We start from the raw sequence: 19,242 nt of genomic DNA on the forward strand, positions 1-19,242 counted from the left end.
GCTTATTACCTACTGAAGAGAACTTGGCCTCAGGATTGCAAGGAATGAAATCAGAAATAGTTTGTAAATGCACTTTTGTACACATTCTGTTTCAAGGGGACTTATCTGGAGTTTGAACTTATCTGGAGGTTGATAATCTTTTATTTCTTCCTCTGTTTAGATTTTAACACAGATAACTTCATTTGTAAAGCTGACCTAGAAAAAACCCTCAACAAGCTGACAAGAGAAGAGCTAACAGCAGAAGAAAGTGTTCTAGTGTGTGAGAAAGTGATAGAAGAAGCTGATATGGATGGTGATGGGAAACTAGGATTTTCAGACTTTGAGAACATGATTTCCAAAGCACCGGACTTTCTCAGGTAAAAGAATTGCTTTAAAACAGCTCAAATATTATTCCTTTCATTATTTTGTCCTCATTACCTCTTTCTATTTTGCACCTTGCAAGTGTTAACAGGAAGGAGTAGCTGAAGACAGAGGCAAAGGCTGAGTTACAATATAACCAGTTTTGAGAGCAGCAATGGTTAAGGCTTTTTAATGTTCTGCCCTCCCATTCAAAGTCACTGCACTTTCTCCATTAATAGTGTAGCTACTCATGCCAGAAGATGAAGATATGTCAATTCTTTGTGTAATGAACCCTATTAAACCTTCATAGGGAAGCAGAGCTGTGTGTGCCTCCTACTCACCTTTGCCTCTAGGTCTGCAAAATTCTTTTTTCATCTTGAAAACAGTGTCCTTTCAGGTCCCAGAACTTTCTTTGATAGCAGAAGTCCAGGTTAATTTGTAAATAGAGGCCTGACTTTCACTAATAACAGACCAATTCTGAGAGGTTCTGAAAGCCTCTTATACCAAGTTGATTTTCTTCAATGAAATCGTGAGGAGAATAAGGATGGCTAACCATATAATTAGGACTCCAACTTGTATTGATTGTTAAAAATACAAAGAATTTATGACTAGTAAAGATTAATCTGAAGAGTATCCTTCTGGTCTGAAATAGGAAATAAGCAACAGTGAGTTTTGTAGGGCTAGTGGAAGATGGGATAATTATAGTAATTTATATAATTGGCAAATATGTCATGAATATGCATGAATGTATGCTAGTTATTTTTCCTCACAAAGGGAAAGCCAAAGATTTTTGCAGCTGTACAATTCAAACTGGTGATACAGAGCAAATTAAAATAATTAAGTACTGTGCTTTTCCCTTGATCTATAGTTAATTTGACATGGGTTTTTTGGAAGCTGATTTGTTTCAGTTTCTAACAGCTACCCAAGTCTATTACTAAGCCAGAAAATGCTTTCTCAGCTAAAAGAGGAGAGTTAAGCTTAAAACTAAACTTGGTTATTTAACCTACACATATCATCAGTTTGCCAAAGATATCAGGCTTCTGATTTTCTCTACAAATTGCATATTTAAAGGAGTGTAACTGAAGGCCAGAGAGCTTTTTACACGTTAATAAAATAGTATAGATAGATTGACCGTCTAGCACAATGGTGTATAAGTTTTCTGGTTGTAGGTTGGAATGACCAAGTTTAGGTCTGAGGTAGGCTGGTCAGCTCTCAGCTGCAGCACAGAAACATTTCAAGATGTGGATGCCTCAGTCAGTGATCTGTGCATAGCACCCTGGAGGGAGGGCAAAGCTAGTAGAGTGGTGCAAATTAGAAAAGGAACCAAGGGAGTCTGTGCTTGTGTGTCCCCAAATCCCTATTGCTCTAATTCTACCTTTGCTTAGTTGCTCAGGGTTTGTGTGACTGAATTACACCATAATATTTAAATAAGGGAACTACAGAGCATAATACTCCCAAATTTGGGGAAGGAGAAATATGGATCCAGGCCCTGATTGTGCGGTGGACTGAGCAGAAACCCCAAATCTGAATTCTGCCTCTGTGTTATTCTGGCTCTGAACTTTGAGACCTTGAATCCAAGACTAACAATAATTGCCCACTGTTAAGTTGGTGTGGAACCAGTTAGTCTCTAAGGTGCCATACTGCCCTACCTTTTTCCACACAATATTGATTCAGGTAGGGTTGCTCTTAGTAGCACTGATTTTAGAAACAATAGCAGAGCATTGGAGGAAACACCTGGGGAGAAAAATCATATCTAAAGAATTACATGGGCTCCATAGAAGAGTCAGTGTAAGTTAAAAACAAAACATAGATCCAAATTTGGACCTCTAAACTTAGCACCACCAACTATTTGTAGGTTTTCTATGTGTGTCTAGAGGACAGGGGAGTGGGAAAGGGGGGGAGCACTCCCCAACACTGTATGCATCCATGGGGAATGCATGGGGGTAATATGCCCCCTGGATTTGGACATGGGGCAAGGGCAGGGTCAGGGGCTGCACCAGCCTCGTCCCTGCTAGGAGGCTGGGCCTGGGCTGTGCTTGGGGTGGGTTGACAGCACTAGGAGGGGAGAGGTACAGGGAGCTACAGTGAATTTTGGGGCAGCTGTAGCCACCCCTCCCAGCACTGCCACCCACTCTGCCCCATCCCCAGCCTCCCTCAGCATAGCCCCAGCCCAGCCTCCCCCCTAAGAAGAGGCCAGCTCAGCCCCTGGCTCTGAGCCTGCCCTCACCCCATGCATAAATCTGGGCGGGCACATGCCCCCCATGCCTCCCCCAGGGGTGCGTGCAGTGTTGGGGAGTGCTCCCCCATTCACCTGTGCCCCCCAGACAAGCCACCCACAGCTCCATCCCACGCCCTGCCCAGACAGCACCTGCCCCTGCTCTGTCACTAGCTCCATTACGTGGGGGCCTCGATCTACCCCCACATGCCCGTTCCCCCTCTCACCCCCCACCCTTGCAGACTTATGGCCAGATGCTACTCTCCATGATGCCAGGCTGCATTCCTGGCCTCATCCATGCTGTGGCTGCTCACATGCACGGGGCATTTATCAGTGACATTATCAGCTACACCGACCAAAAAGAGCCGATTGCTAATAATGGCACTGATAAAGGGAAAACTGATGATCTGATATGGATCGATATATCAGTGCAGCTCTAGACATCTCTGAGTAATGACATATTGCATTAGAACTGGGGTGTCAAATTTATTTGGCCCCATTGGCCAAATGAGCAGCACAGGACTGATCTATGGGCTGAATGAATAGCATCCCTGCATGCTGGATCGGGCCTGTGGACACCACTCCCTGCACGTCAGATACAGCAGTTGCTCAAGGGTGTGAGTCACATGCAGCACCTGACTACCAGAGTGTCACCATGTCTGCTGCATCTGGTATGCAGATGGTGGGTCTGTGAGCCTGATCTGGCTTATGGTCCAGCCCCACACTAATCATTTGGCCTGGGTGCTGGACCATCGGGCATGCAGGGAAGGGGACTGATCATGGACTGGTCCCATGTGCGTTGCCATGTGCAGTATGGGTCTCAGTGTGTGATGTGTGCCCGGGACTAGCAGGGGTGGGCACAACATGTGGCTTGCATCCTGGGCCTTGTACACAGGGCTGCTTCAGTGCACACAGCATGTGGTTTATAGGTCAGTCTGAGACCCAAGGACAGCATCAGGGGCCAGATGATGCAGCTCCACAGGTGAATTTTTTTACACCCATGCATTAGAAAGTTATATTCCACTAACGTTGGTTGGGGACTGAGCTTTGTGCACACAGGGAGCATCAACTCAAGAGGAGCTGTAACTTCATCAGTGCACATGTGCCTCTTTTTTTTCACTTAGGCTTCCCTGGACTTCTCTGTTTAGCCATAGAGGGTTTTTGGGCCCTTTTCCCACTTTCCCTCACAATGGGATAGTCTCCCTCTGGGCCCAGCTCAGCCCAGAGCCTCCCTTCACCATGGATAACCAGGGGTAAGAAGCCCCCCTCTCCCCAGGGGTCAGTGCCCCCTCAGCTGCCCCTCACTGTAACCCACTCCCGCATAAACTCTGGCGCACCCCTGAAGAGCGTGCCTGTTTGCAAGGCCTGTTTGCGTAGCTCGGGAGCGTGGATCCCACCTGGCTTGGCTATATAGTGATAGAAGGGGAGGAAAACCCGTTTCCAATTCCCTACAGCTGGCCCAGCTCCTCCTCACTCTTCCCCCTCCGTGCCCAGCTTACCTTATTGCTACTGCTGACTTCTTGGTGCTCTGCTCAGTGCGGTCAGGGGGAAGTTGAGGGCACATGTGCACTAGTGCACATGTGTGCTCTCTTCGGTGTCCAGGTCCCAATTGTTGCGGTTTGAATTTCCTGCACCAATCAATGAAGGCTCAGGCTGCTCTGCACATGCACAGAAAAGTCAGCCGGTAGCCCCTTCCCATGAGGAAACCCCGCCCAGCCCAGTCCAGAGCCTCCCCTCACCAGGGATAACCAGGGATCCCCCAGTAAGCAGTCCCCCTCTCCCCAGGGGTCAGTGCCCCCTTAGCTGCCCCTCACCTCTAACCCACTGTCATGTTAGCAGGACTTGTTTACACAGCTCAGGAGCGCGGCTCCCACCCAGCTCAGCTGAATAGGGATGGGAGGGGAGGAAAATGTTTGGATGCAGGAGTGGAGGTGGATGTCATTTACTTGGACTTTAGGAAGGCCTTCGATATGGTATCTCATCCTATTTTCATTAATAAATTAACAGGCTGTGACTTAGATGATTACACAGTCCGGCGGGTGGCAAATCGGCTTGGGGGTCGCACCCAGAGAGTAGTAGTGAACGGGTCAGTATTGACCTGGAATGATGTGGGCAGTGGGGTCCCAGAGGGCTCGGTCCTTGGACCGGTATTCTTCGATGTCTTCATCAGTAACTTGGATGTGGGTGTGAAGTGTACTCTGTCCAAGTTTGCAGAAGATACTAAATTGTGAGGTCAGGTGAATACACTGGAGGGTAGGGAATGATTGCAGGCATACCTGGACAGGTTGGAAAAGTGGGCAGAACACAATAGGATGCAGTTCAACAAGAACAAATGCAGAATGCTGCACGTAGGGTGTAAAAATATCCAGCACACTTACTGGCTGGGAAATAACCCTCTCAGTAGCACAGAAGTGGAAAGAGATCTGAGAGTCATAGTGGACTCCAAGATGAACATGAGTCATCAGTGTGACGAAATCATCAGCAAAGCTAACCATGCTTTATCATGCATCAGGAGATGCATGACAAATAGGACCAAGGAGGTGATACTTCCTCTCTATGCGGCATTGGTCAGACTGCAGTTGGAGTACTGCATCCAGTTTTGGGCTCCATAATTTAAGAAGGATGTGGACAACCTTGAGAGGGTCCAGAGGAGAGCCATTTGTATGGTTAAGGGTTTGCAGGCCAAGCCCTATGAGGAGAGACTTAGGGACCTGGATCTCTTCAGCCTCTGCAAGAGAAGACTGAGAGGTCATCTTGTGACTGCCTACAAATTCATTAGCGGGGAGCAGCAAGGAATCAGAGATGCTCTGTTCACCAGGGCACTTCTTGGGGTAAAGCCTTCGATATTGTATCTCATCCTATTCTCATAAATACATTAAGAGGCTGTGACCTAGATGTTGCACCCAGAGAATGGTTGTAGACGGGTCGGTATTGACCTGGAAGGATGTGGGTAGTGGGGTTCCGTAGGGTTTGGTCCTTGGACCCGTGCTCTTCAATATCTTTATCACTGACTTGGATGTGGGTGTGAAGTGTACTCTGTCCAAGTTTGCGGACCATGCTAAATTGTGGGGTGAAGTGCACACTCCAGAGTGTAGGGAGTGATTGTAGGCAGACCTGGATAGTGTCACCGAGGGGGTTTGAATAGTTGCTCTCAGGCCGCCTTTGCCCAGTTGACAGATGTTACGCAACTTCCAGGTCTGTATCATTGCTGGGGTAGTTCTCTTTTCCCGCACCACCCGCCCCACTCTCGTCTGCCACGACTTGGTGTTCCTCAGTTGGCAGGGTGGGTTAGCGGGATACCTGGGGTAGCCCAGGTCCTGCCCGGCGGTTTCTCACAGGGCTCCACCACCCCTACACCCCGGCCTCATGCCACCTCTGGTGAGTTGCCCAGTTGTTGTCTATGGCCTCTGTCTCTGGGGTCACTCTCCCCACAGTTGCCTTATTGCTATCCTCAGCTTTGAGCCCGGTCTGCCCTCCCAGGCACCCCCAGCTACTTTCTGTATTCTCATTCCTCACTTTCCTGGGTGCCAACCCCCCCCCCGGGGTAGCAATTCCGTAGCAACTTCCCTACCGCCACACCCCAGGTTACTTATCTCAACTCCCTATGCCCCTATACCTCGTAGAACTTGGAACACACACAAAAAAAGTACTGTAACAACCAAACTGGATAGTAACTTCAACCCTACCCCTCTAATACCCCACACCAGAGCCCAGTGTGGGGGGGACATGCTCCTCTTGTCTCGTCGCCTCTGGACCCATCACCCGTCCATCCCTTAGTATGGAGGACCCCAGCGGCGATACCCTCCCCGACTACAAACCCCTTGAGGGTTTTCCCTGGGTCTTCACCCCCTGTGGGGCCTGCTCTCGCACCCCGTCGCCATGGCACTCCCACCTCAGTTCTGATGTGTTCCCTGGGACTGTCTCAATCCTCCATACAGCTGGCAAGCCCGTTGTCTCACTGCTGCCTGACGTGTATCTCTGTCAGGGAACCCCTCTCTCTCCGGCCCGAGTCAGCTCCAGCTCATTCAGCTCCTGGGGTCCAGCGTGCGCGGTCTTTTCCACCCCCTTGGGTGGCTGTGGCTGTTTCCTGGCTATCCACCCCCTCCGCTGCTGCACCTGCCATTTTTATCCTTGCCGGCCGGCATCCAATGCTGACATCACCGGTCAGCCATAACCGCACAAAAAGGCGGCTAATGAGCCACACAGGTTTCTTCTCCTGACCCATGTGTGTCTCATCCCGGGCTGCCGGTAAGTGATGTTTGTTACCCTGCCTCCCAGGACAGATAGGTTAGAAAAGTGGGCGGTACACAATAAGATGCAGTACAAGGACAAGTGCAGAGTGCTACACCTAGGGTGCAAAAATATCCAGCACACCTACTGGCTGGGATGTAACCCTTTCAGCAGCACAGAAGCGGAAAGGGATCTCAGAGTCCTAGCAGACTCCAAGATGAACATGAGTCATCAGCATGACAAAATCATCAGCAAAGCTAACCGCACTTTATCGTGCATCAGCAGATGCATGACGAATGGAACAAAGGAGGTGATACTTCCCCTCTATGCGGCATTGGTCAGACTGGAGTTGGAGTAATGCATCCAGTTTTGGGCGCCATACTTCAAGAAGGATGTTAATAGACTTAGGCAGGTCGAGAGGAGGGCCACTTGTATGGTTAGGGACTTACAGGACAAGCCCTATGAGGAGAGACTGAGGGACCTTGGCCTCTTCAGCCTCCGCAAGAGAAGGCTGAGAGGTGATCGTGTGGCCACCTACAAATTCATTATGGGGACGCAGCAAGGGATCGGAGATGCTCTGTTCACCAGGGTGCCTTTTGGGGTAACAAGGATCAATGGTCACAAACTGGCAGAGAGCAGATTAAAGCTAGATATCGGGAAAAACTTCTTCACGGTAAGGGCGGCCAAAATTTGGAATGGGCTTCCAAGGGAGGTGGTGCTCTCCCCTGTTTTGGAGGTCTTCAAGAGAAGGCTGGATAGGCATCTGACTGGGGTCATCTGACCCCAGCACTCCTGCTGCCCAGGCAGGGGTTCAGACTCGATCTGTTGATGTCCCTTCCGACCCTAGCATCTCTGAATCTATGAATCCATCAATGAGTGCCTCCCCTATACACTGAAGGAGAAATAGCAGGCAACTCTCAACTAATCAAGTACATCACATTGAACACTTCTAAAGCACATGCTCAGGCATCAAAGTATGCCCCCAAAGATTATATGCATCATTCTAAATTATTAATTAAATTTTCTATTAAAAAGAACAGGGGTTTTTTCCTTACACAAGGAAAGGTTGCAACTCTGCAGCCAAACTTGTACATTCAAAAGAATGGAGGTCAGGCCGGATCAATGATGACTCACTAAGGGCCATAGTTTCATAGGTTGCCTGTGCTACCACTTCCTTTACAAATGTGCAGTAGAGACTAGCAACCTGCTGTCCTGGAACTGAAGCAAAACTGATAATGCTATGTGAGCCTACATTTCAGGAGAGAAAGCTGGGCATAGTAGTTACCAGTCCAGCTGTAACAGACCTCCAATTTTTTTCTTTTCACAGCTGATGAAAAGAAGCTGTGGCGAGCTAGTTAATGGAAGAGATTGAGGGGGGGTGCTCAGCTGTGTACGTGGATGAGTGTGTAGATCGGAGTGGACAAAATACAGCCTGCAGGCCACATCTGGCCCAGCAGGCCATTCTGTCTGGCCCACGGGACCCCTAAAAAGTTTAGAAAATAGTTATCTGTTCCTGGCTGTCTGTCAAAGGTGACAGGAGCCAGGGGCAATAGGACTCAGGGGGAGCCAGCAGCAGGAGGCAGGAGATCAGCCCTGCTCACCCCAGCCATTTCTCTGCTTTCTGCTCTGGCCCTGCTCCAGCACCACATGGCTCCTGGTTGCATGGCCAGACCGGGGAGCACAGGGCCGTGCTGGTACAGGGGGTGTGCGCACATGCAGGCAGGGGCAGAGAAAGCACGCGCGCGCGTGTGTGTATGTAGGCCGGGGCAAAGAGTGTGTGCGTGCAGGCAGGGACTCTGTGTGTGTGTGTGTGTGTGTGTGTGTGTGTGTGTGCGTGTGTGCGCAGGTGGGGCAGTGTGTGTGTACAGGCAGGGGCACAGTGTGTGTGTGTTTGTAGGGCTAATCACACATGCAACCACACCCCCCTTGCACTGCCATACACGCAGACCCCCACACCCACACCACCTCACACATCCCAGCCACCTCCCCCACACACAGACCCCCACAAACCCCATACCCACCCACACCCCACATATCCACACACACACTCCCACATGCTCCCTCACCCCACATACCCACACACCCACAGCCCCCCACAAACCTACACTCACCGCCCAACAGTATACAAGCATAAGACTTAATTTTAAGCTATTGTCTGATAACTCTGTGTACACTACACAAACACATGTAAACCAGGGCAAAATATTTTTTAAATCAAATTAATGAATGTTGTAGATGTTTATTTTTTAGAATATAATTTGGTACTTTTCTGGTTCTGAGATGTCAAAACCCCTTGCTGAAAGGAGCACTTCTGGGGGCAAGGGGAGGAACTTCTGGTGACAAAGGTCAGGGGTTAGGGGGCAGGACTTCTAGTCCCAAGATGGTGACCAGGGGGTGGGGCACCTATCAAGGGGCAGGGCTACCCATGCAGCCCTCGACAGCTTGCCAAAACTCAGTAAGTGGGCCTCCACCCAAAATAATTGCCCGCCCCTGGTGTAAATGGATCAAAGAGCCGGTAACAGTTACAAAGACTGGATAAAGACAAGGCTAATAGAAAGCAAGAAATATTTGACAATACTAATGTTTCAAAGAGGTGTGCTTGCCAGTCTTAAAGACTCAGTCCTCTTTCTTCACATCTTCTCCCCAGCACTTGAACTCTGATTCATTACCCAGTGGAACCCTTGTAGCTCAAGAGAGCCAGGTACAAATTTATGCCAGGGCAAGACTGGTTTCAAAAGAACAGAAAGCTGACTTACTAATGACCTTACTCCCTCCTCTGTACTCCACATGTTGATTGATTCACATGTTCCTTCCCCAGATGAGTGTCAGTAGAAAGAATCTTGAAATCCTCACATTGTGACCTAGATAAGACAGCCCTGAAATTAAGGGTTTCCTTCCAGCCTGTCCCTAGAAAGTAGTCTGGCTCGGAGCCGCTCACCCTAAACCTTGAAACAGGTCTTTCTCATATTTAAAACCTGTGCCATGCAATATTCTTGCAAATGCCTGTGCAATCTCAGAGCTAAAATGAGGCTTTGTACTGGGATTTCTCTATGGTTTCATTTATAGACATACATAATTTAATGGCTACAGGAAAGGAAAAGTGACAACTTCCAGGAGACTTTTCTTTTTCGGCTGGGCTGCATTCAGCATGAAATGAGTCTCTTTTATTTGATGTTTTATTTTTTGTTTATTAAGAGAAGTTGAGCAGCTGCATGAGCCTTTGGTTCAATAGAGATTGTCCAAAAGGTTTGGTATTCAGATAGGAGGATGTACCAAGGGCAGAGTGTGAGTTAACATTATACCAGGCTGCTCTCACAGTGCTGCTGCTCTCAGATCTATAGCCAAACCAGACCTGGCAAATGGGATTCTTCTGGAACACAGCAAAGGTATGTTTGGATATGGAGATATGAATCTGTGCATTCATGCCTCTGAAATTCATACCTTCACGCTGAAGATTCTGGTTGTGACCCATCTCTAGTTATCAAACTATCTTTTTGAGATATTTGGAATGTAAATACATTGAAACTTTAAGAGAGAAGCAAGAAGTAGGTGATATGGGATAGACTGAGACAAGCTTTCAAATACAGTGCACCTTTCAGGAGGATATTGAAATTCACCTTTCCAACAATACTTGAAATATTAACATTGTTTCTAACAGCTGCTTGTACCTTACTCCCTTCTTTCACTATTTTCTGTAACTGTTGAATGTAATTACCTGCTGAAATAATGGGATGATATTGTTACTAACCACAGCCAGATATATTGTGGAATCATGCCAGACAACTGATCCTAGGGCCCCACCTCAGCACCTTCAGAGCTAGTGCGCTTCAGTTCCAGACTACACACCTCCTCTGATCTCACTTTGGAGTTTCTGCTGAAGTAGGGTAACCAATTATACCACGTCATTGTGCTTTCTTAGTAATTGTAAGAAAGAGATGCTCGGTGAATACTCACAGTTTGGCTTTTAGTGATGGGGTAGATACAAGATTGATCAGCAAGTTCTTTTTCAATAAGGCTTAAAACAAATTCAGTCACAGGTCTTCAGTGATAAAAAGCTTTTTATTTAATAACTGTCATCAGTGGCAGGATTCCACTGACATGCTCTGTGTAACATACTCTGTCAGACTGCAGGGCAGGTAGCATCATCTTGTGTTAACTGATCCCCTTTCTGTGCTGTCACAAAAGTAATGCGTAATACTTAACTCAGACCTTCCTCTATTATGAAATGGGGAACACATCTCAGCATGTGCTAAAATCTTTGGTTGCTTGTACATCAGGGATGGTCTTTGTCTGGCCCGGCTCGGTCTGACCCCTGTCATTTGCTAATATTTCTTCAAGTTGCAATTCTGGTGCCTCTGTGTATCCCCTTGTTACTGTCATTGCTTTGTGCACCATCATACATGATCTGTTCTCATGATTTGCACCTGCTCTATTTATACCAAAGGAGGCATTCGTTAAGGATCCCCAAATATCATACTTGGGCTGTGTTTTCTGCATGCTATTCAATCTTGAGTCATATGCTGAACTCCAGGTTTTGAGTCACATACTGTTGTTTTTAAAAACCTGTGTAAATGTATTGGAAAGGGAAGCACTCCAGTTCAACTTCCTAGTGAACAGAGACCCATATCGCATAAATGCCAGCCCAGCTAGGAGGCCAAGGACACAACTGGATCACCAAGGCTAAATTACTGTGTCTGGTGGTCCCACCAGAACCAGGGCAGAAGTATGTTGGTGAGTGACAGCATGGGAGAAGCTTGCAGTTCCTTCATCTAGTGTCTGACTGGAAAGCTTGCACTCTAGTATTTGCACACATCAACAGTTAATTTGCAAGCTCAGCATGCTGCCTGTTCAGGGAATCTAGGGAAGACTGCTGCTCCCTCATCCCTAGAGATGAGCAAGAAGTGGGCAAGGAAAGGTGAAAACTAGGTGGACTGAAGCCTCCACCCCCGCATTTCACTGTGCAGCCTAGCTAAACAGCTGCTGAGAAGAAACTGGGCCCCTACATTCTTCAAGCACAGTCCTTTCCTCAGACTGGATTGTCAAAGTACAGTCCGAATTGAAATTCACGCAAAAAAAACCCTCCTTAATATTCACTGTATTAAAAATAAATCTGCAAATGTTAAATGTTTCCTTTATATGATGCTAAAGCACAGGAAAGACAGCCATTTAGCCTCAGAAGAATTGCTTTAATTTTCCCAGCATCAGATCTATTTACTTATTCATCAATCTCAATTATGTTGAAACAATCTTGGTTGGCTATTCCAAACATTAATTGTTCATTGAATGAAACACTGTTTCCTTATGTCTGTCCTGTATTTATCTCCAGTTCCTTTTATGGCCTCTTTTTCTTAGCTATTTTGTGGCACTAGCAGTAATTGTCCTCTAAGTGGTATCTGTATCTTCCTAATTGTGTAATATGGCTGTAAAATTTGTTTTAAAATTTTATAAAAATCCTCCTATCAAGGTCTCCTCCAGATGCATGGCTGAAATACTTGCTCAGCCATGCACAATTACAGCCATATGTTCACAAGTACCCAGTGATTCTGTGTGGCTCCATTTTTATGCATGGTTTAATACACCTTGCGCCTAATATTCCAAGTGTCCTTTGGCCTGTTGTTTTGGGTGCACACTACCACTGAAATATATGCACAAAAAGCCACTTCATGAGGCATCCACTTCAGAAAATGATGGACCTTTAGCCTGCTAATCAAAAGTGCTGAGCACCAGCGTTTTTCAGTTACTTCAACTTGAAGCCAGGAATGTTCAGCATCTCTGAATATCTGGCACAAGTCATTCCAAGTTTAACACCCACTAACTGCTCCATTTTGAAAATGTCAACTACAGGGGTTTCATTTACTGACCTCATATCACTTTCTCTCCTACCTTTTATCCCTGCTGAAAAACAAACCCTTCCAGTGATTAGAGTAGGAAACTCTATATGTGAGGGACCTGAGTTCTGCATCTTGCCCTGCCACTGTTGACTGTGCAGCCTGTGGTAAGATAAGTAACTTCTGTTTCCTTCCCTTGTTCTGCAAAACAAAGCCAGTGCTTTCTCAACTGGTGAAAAACTTTGAGGACCTCATATATAAGTGGTACATTAGTGCAGTGCATGATCGTCACTAAAATTAAGCCAACTGTATAATTACATTAAAGGGTACATCCTCCCTACACTGCTCACTGGAAAATCCCTGACAGTCTGATTCCTATGAAGGTGCACAAGTAGTCTTAAATATGAGCTCCTGTGTATAGAATTAAGCATGGGGTTTTAAGCCATACCTTGCAGCACTACACATGTTGTATATACAGTACAGTAACTTTTGTTTATTGGCATCTTGGCTTAACATTTGGTCTAGAACCAACTGAAGTTCATTCACTACAAGTGTGTTTTTCCCCTTTCTCATTACTCCCTTTGCAAACGTCTATTTAATTCTGTGCAGGTTTAATCTTTTAGAGACAGCCATTGCAAGCTTTGTACTGCTGTCAAGGAAATGAAGATACAGTAAAGTCTACTGCCCAATCTGCACTGCCATTGTTAAAGGAAACATTTTTTAAAGGGTTTTAAGAGAAAACTGTGCTAATCGCTGAACAGGGTAGAGGAAATATACATTGTTGGCTGCTATCCCAGAAGCCTGAATAAATTGTAAATGATAGTGACAGTTGCTGGTTCAGAAAATGTGATCCCATTGCGTTTATTTCACTCAAAAATGTTATCATTAAAAACCTGCTTGTAGTTTAATGAAAGCATTAGCACTCTGAACTGGCACTGGCTAAGTGTTCTGTTCTACTAGACTGGTTACGTTTTCCACAGGAAATTGTTTTATAAATCACCATGGAAGCTTAAACTTATTTTAAGGCTGATACTATAGCAATTTGAAATGGGACTCAAGAAAAACATGGCATTAGCAACACACTAGAGATGCCAAAATCAGAGAAACAAGTGAGAATTTAAAAAATATATTTCCTAATTGGTGACACACCATTTCTAAAACCTTCTTATGCCTTTATTTACTGGAAGAACTGCCCTGCTAAGTATCCTTATCTTCCACTGATGTCCCCTTGCAGAGAAACATAGCATATCAAAGGATCTGTCCCTAAATGTATATATATTCCATGTACAAAAGAATTAAAGTAAGTATTTATTGAAAAAAATGTCCAGGAAAGAGTATTCTGCAAAGAACTGTCACAAAAATGGAAGAGAAATTCATAGATTTATAGATGCTAGAGTTGGAAGGGACCTCAACACATCATCGAGTCCGAAGCCCCTACCTAGTCAGGAAAGAGTGCTGGGTTAGATGACCCCAGTCAGATGTCTATCCAGCCTTCTCTTGAAGACCCCCAAGATAGGGGAGAGCACCACTTCCCTTGGAAGCCCATTCCAAATTCTGGCCACCCTTACCATGAAGAAGTTTTTCCCGATATCTAGCCTTAATCTGCTGTCTGCCAGTTTGTGACCATTGATCCTTGTTACCCCAAGAGGCGCCCTGGTGAACAGAGCATCTCCGATCCCTTGCTGCATCCCCATAATGAATTTGTAGGTGGCGACAAGATCACCTCTCAGCCCTCTCTTGCGGAGGCTGAAGAGGTCAAGGTCCTTCAGTCTCTCCTCATAGGGCTTGTCCTGTAAGCCAGTAGGTGTGCTGGATATTTTTGCACCCTAGGTGCAGCACTCTGCACTTCTCCTTGTTGTACTGTATCCTGTTGTATACTGCCCACTTTTCTAACCTATCCATGTCTGCCTACAATCACTCCCTACACTTTGGAGTGTGCACTTCACTCCACAATTTAGCATGGTCTGCAAACTTGGACAGAGTACACTTCACACCCACATCCAAGTCACTGATGAAGATATGGAAGAGTACAGGTCCAAGGACCAAACCCTGCAGAATTCCACTGCCCACATCCTTCCAGGTCGATACCGACCTGTCTACAACCACTCTCTGGGTGCAACATCTAGGTCACAGCCTCTTAATTTATTTATGAGAATAGGATGAGATGCTGTATCAAAGGCCTTGCTAAAGTCCAAGAAAATGACATCCACCTCGATTCCTCTAAAGTATTTTGTGACCTGGTCATAAAATGAAACCAGATTGGCCTGGCATGAGCTACCTGAGGGGTGTCCAACCTTTTTGAATGTGGGGCTGGATCACAAACTTTTTATCACCCAGTGGGCCGACGAACCATATTCAAAGTCCACATAGGAAGTGGTATCACATCAGGAAGTGATGTCACGTGACCTTTGACACCAATGAAGTTACAGGAAGTGACAGTGAAATGGGTCTGGAAATGTGCCTAGGGAAGTTGTGGTTTTCAAAAAGTATGTGTGTTTGGTATGGCTTAGTATGGCTTAGGAACAGGACATCATTTTTCTGTGCAGGGAGTTGGACTAAATTAGGGCTGCTACTGCTGCGGTCCACGGCGGCAGCTCCGCAGCGGCGGCTCCATGCTCCGCAGTGGCGGCAGCAACAGCTCTGCGGCGGTGGCAGCTCCACAGTGGCTCTGCACTCCGCGGTGGCAGCTCCGCCGCAGCTCCATGCTCCGCGGCAGCTCCGCCACAGCTCTGCACTCAGCAGCGGCTCCACACTCCAAGGTGGTGGCTCTGCGACAGCGGCTTCGCCGCAGCTCCACACTCCATGGTGGTGGTGCCTCTGCAGGCCAGATAAAATGGCTTGGTGGGCCACATGGCAGCCCGCGGGCCATATGTTGGATAAGCCTGATCTACCTGCTACGAATCCATGCTGGTTTCCCTGCTGCATTATTTTTCCCTCTCACACATTGGATCCTTCATAAACTTTTTAAAGACCTTTCCAAGGATGGAGGTGAGACTGACTGGCCTATAATTACTCAGCTCCTCCTTCCTCCCCTTCTTGAAAATAGGGACCACACTGGCCCTTTTCCAGTCCTCCAGAACCTGACCCGAGCACCACGAGCGTTCAAGCAGTGTGCTAGTGGTTCTGCTATGACACCAGCCAATTCCTTCAGTATTCTTGGATGCAGCTCATCCAGGCCTGCTGACTTGAACACATCCAGTCTGTCCAAGTGACTCTGCACCAAGTCAGCATTGACAGTTGGTGGGCGGGTGTCCTTCTGATGCCCATCCAAGAACCCATTAGGAGACTTATCTTGAGCCTTGTTCAGGAACACTAAGGCAAAAACTCATTGAATAGCTCAACTTTGTCCCTCCTTTCTTCACTAATTGCTCCTTCTTGTTCAGTAGAGATCCTATGCAGCTCTGCGCCTTCCTTTACTCCTTACATACCTAAAAAAAAGACTTATTGTTGCCTTTAATATGTGTTGCCAGCCTCAGCTCTGTAGTTGCTTTGGCTTTTCTAACTGCATTCTTGCAAGTGCGGGACAAGTAAGTATACTCCTTTTTGGTAGCTTCCCCCTGCTTCCACCGCCTGTATGGTGGAAGTTTTTTTGGCTCCTTTCCCCCTTTTCCCTCATACTGGGATAGTCTCCCTCTGTGCCCAAAGGATCATTTCCTTTAGAAATGACCACCCTTCCTGGACTTCCATCTCACCAATACTCTTATGCTGCAGTATGTTATTGACTAGACTCCTAAGCACACTGAAGTTAGCCTTCCTAAAGTCAAGCACTTCCACCGTACTAGTTATCTTACTCATCCTACATTGTATGGTGAATTCGATTGATCGGTGGTCACTGTCCCCAAGGTGACCACAAATCTGCAGCTCCCCTACCAGGTCCTCCCCTGTAGCCAACACCAAGTCCAGTAAGTCATTCCCCCTAGTGGGGCTGTATACCTCCTGCGTTAGGTGAAGGTCCTGCACGCAGGTTAAGAACCTGCGTGAATGGTTAGATTTGGCTGACTGTTTCCCCCAGCAGATGTCAGGGTAGTTAAGTCCCCCATGACAACCACATCCCTAAACTGTATGGGCTCTGAGAGCTGCCTCAAGAATTCCAAACCTAACTCTTCCTCTTGATGTGGTGGTCTGTAGCAGACCCCCACCACCAAGTCCCTTTCCCCTCAACCTCCATGTATCCTAACCCACAATGCCTCAACTGTCTCCTCCTTTGATCCCATTTTGATTAGGGTAGATGTATAATGCTCCTTTACAAAGAGAGCAACCCCACCCCCTTTCCTCTCTACTCTGTTCCTTCTATACAACCTGTAGCCCTCAATGTGTACCACCCAGTCATGGGTAGGGTCCCACCAGGTTTCCATTAGCCCCACTAAATGGAAGTTATTGTCTGCAAGCAGGAGTGCGAGTTCTTTCTGTTTGTCCCCCATACTCCTAGCATTAGCATAAAGGTACTTGAGCCCTCCAAACGGTGCCTTTGGTGCCCTCAGCTCACTCAGTGATGGCGGCATGCCCCTCCAGTGCACTTTCCCCCACCGCACATTCCTCCAGTGCAGCCAGGGCCTCATATTTGTTCCCTAACTGCACTGGGGGAGCTGTCTCTGTGGTGAGACATCTGGCCCCTGAGATGATTGTCCTCCACTCACCATCATCTGCTTCATGGCATTCCCTCGCAGCTTCTCCACTCGTAGCCCCCCTCCTAGCACTGCTGCCACCTGACCTAGCCCAGGCACAGCCCTTCCTCCCACCCCACGAAGAGCCAGTACAGCCCCTGGCCCTGAGCATACAGCAGGTACCCCACCCTTGCCCTGCGCACAAATCCAGGGGGCACATGCCTCCACTAGGGGTGTGTGCTGTGGCAGGCAGCTGCCCCCCCGCCCTCCTTGCACCCCAGACAAGCCTCCTGTGGTTCTGTCCCATGCCTCGTCTGAGCTGGGCAGCACCTGCCCCAGCCCCACTCCCTGCTTCACTGTGAAGGCCTCGATCTGCCCATGCCCCTTCCCTCCTGCGACCCCTTCCTCTTACAGACTTACTGGCCTGACGCTGCTCTCCAAGCTACCCAGCTGCATTCCTGGCCATGTGCATGCTGTGGCTGTACACATGCATGTGGTATTTATCAGTGACATTATCGGCTACACTGACTAAAAAAAGCTGATTGCCAATAATGTCAATTTTTCTTTTATTGGTGCCAATCCTATATGGACCAATATATTGATGCACCTCTAATCTCATCCCATCCATTCACTCCCTAGCACAGACTTCAAAGTCAGAAATGTAACAGGAAGCCACTTTGTGGACACCCCCTCTGATTATTTTCAAACACATCAGAGATCAAAGTGGCAAGAGTGGCGGAGGGATAACCTGGGAATGGGGAATGGGCGAAATGAACACAGCTTACTCTTAAGGCAGGCTGCAATTCCTCTTGCCAGCACCTCACTTCCAGCTCCACACCTCCACCCCAAGCCAAATTGCCCTTCACATCCTGGTTTTGTGTGCTATATGGCATTTCTAGGCAGGCTAGATCTGGTCTATGGGCCATAGGTTGCCAGCCCCAGGTACAGACATAGCCAAAGAAGAGAGTTTTAGACAGAAAAAATTTTCTTGCCAAGAAACTGATTAAATCCTCCTAGGTATTAGGAAATAGTCTGACCTGGCTGGTCTTAGCTACTCTGTGTTCTGATTCTACAATCAGAACCAGAAGTCCATTTAATTAAAATTTCTAATTCACACTTGAGGAGTATGAATGGGACTTTGAAGAACTCTTGGAGATCAACTATAGTAAAATGCAGGGAAAAAATGACAAATTATAGATGTGAAAATTTTGAAGTGAATGAGTACTGCTGTATTCAAACAGGCATGATACTCCAGTTTTAGTTGCCATGAAAGCCATTTTGATTGTGTTTTGAAGAATGTATCACTACTAGAGGTGTACTGATACATTGGTCCCATATCGGATCGGCAATATAATTAAAATTGACAGTATCGGCAATTGGCTTTTTCTGGCTGATGTGACCTATAATGTCACCAATAAATGCCTCCGTGCATGCACACAGCCACAGCACAGCACGTAGGTGGCCAGGAACGCAGCCCGGCAGCATCTGGCTGGTAAGTCTGTTGTGGAGGGGGAGGCAGACTGAGGCCCCTGCAGTGAAGGAGGGAAAGCGTGGGGCAGAGCAGGAGCAGGTACTGCACAGCTGGAGCAGAGTGCAGGATGGAGCCATGAGCGGCTCATCTGGGGGGGGTGAGTGGGGGGTGGCTCCTGCCACAGTGCGCACACCTGGGGGAGCCAGGGGAGGCATGTGCCCCCGGATCTGCGTGTAGGGCTAGGGCAGGCTGCCGCAGTGGACTGGAACCAGGGGTGGTGCTGGGCTCTTCCCGGTGTGGGGCTGGGCTGGGCTGGGCTGTGCTTGGGGCAGGAAGTGGCAGTGCTGAGAGGGGGGCTACAACAAATTTGGGGTAGTTGCAGCCAGCCCCCTCCCAGCACTGCCACCACCCACCCTGAGCATAGTCTGGCCCAGTCCCTCACTGGGAAGAGCTCGACTCCAGCCCACAGTGGTAGCCTGCCCTCACCCCATGTGCAGATCCAGGGGCATGCCCCCCATGCCATCCCAGGCTGTGCACAGCAGTGGGAGCTGCCTC

At 47.7% G+C, this 19,242-nt stretch overlaps 1 protein-coding gene across 3 annotated transcripts in view; it reads left to right on the forward strand.

Annotated features, from left to right (window-relative positions):
* The window catches only part of CIB2 (calcium and integrin binding family member 2), a 131,236-nt gene that overhangs the window by 108,000 nt on the left and 3,994 nt on the right, over window positions 1–19,242 (forward strand). For all 3 annotated transcript variants that reach the window (XM_090028533.1, XM_090028534.1, XM_090028532.1), the window contains one exon: window positions 161–356. In XM_090028533.1, the coding sequence (XP_089884659.1) occupies window positions 161–356 (196 nt within the window). The remainder of the gene's footprint in view (window positions 1–160; window positions 357–19,242) is intronic.

This window comes from Crocodylus siamensis, chromosome 15, assembly GCF_052110815.1.
Source record: "Crocodylus siamensis isolate JL-2025a chromosome 15, ASM5211081v1, whole genome shotgun sequence".
In the NCBI taxonomy this organism is placed as follows: Eukaryota; Metazoa; Chordata; order Crocodylia; family Crocodylidae; genus Crocodylus; species Crocodylus siamensis.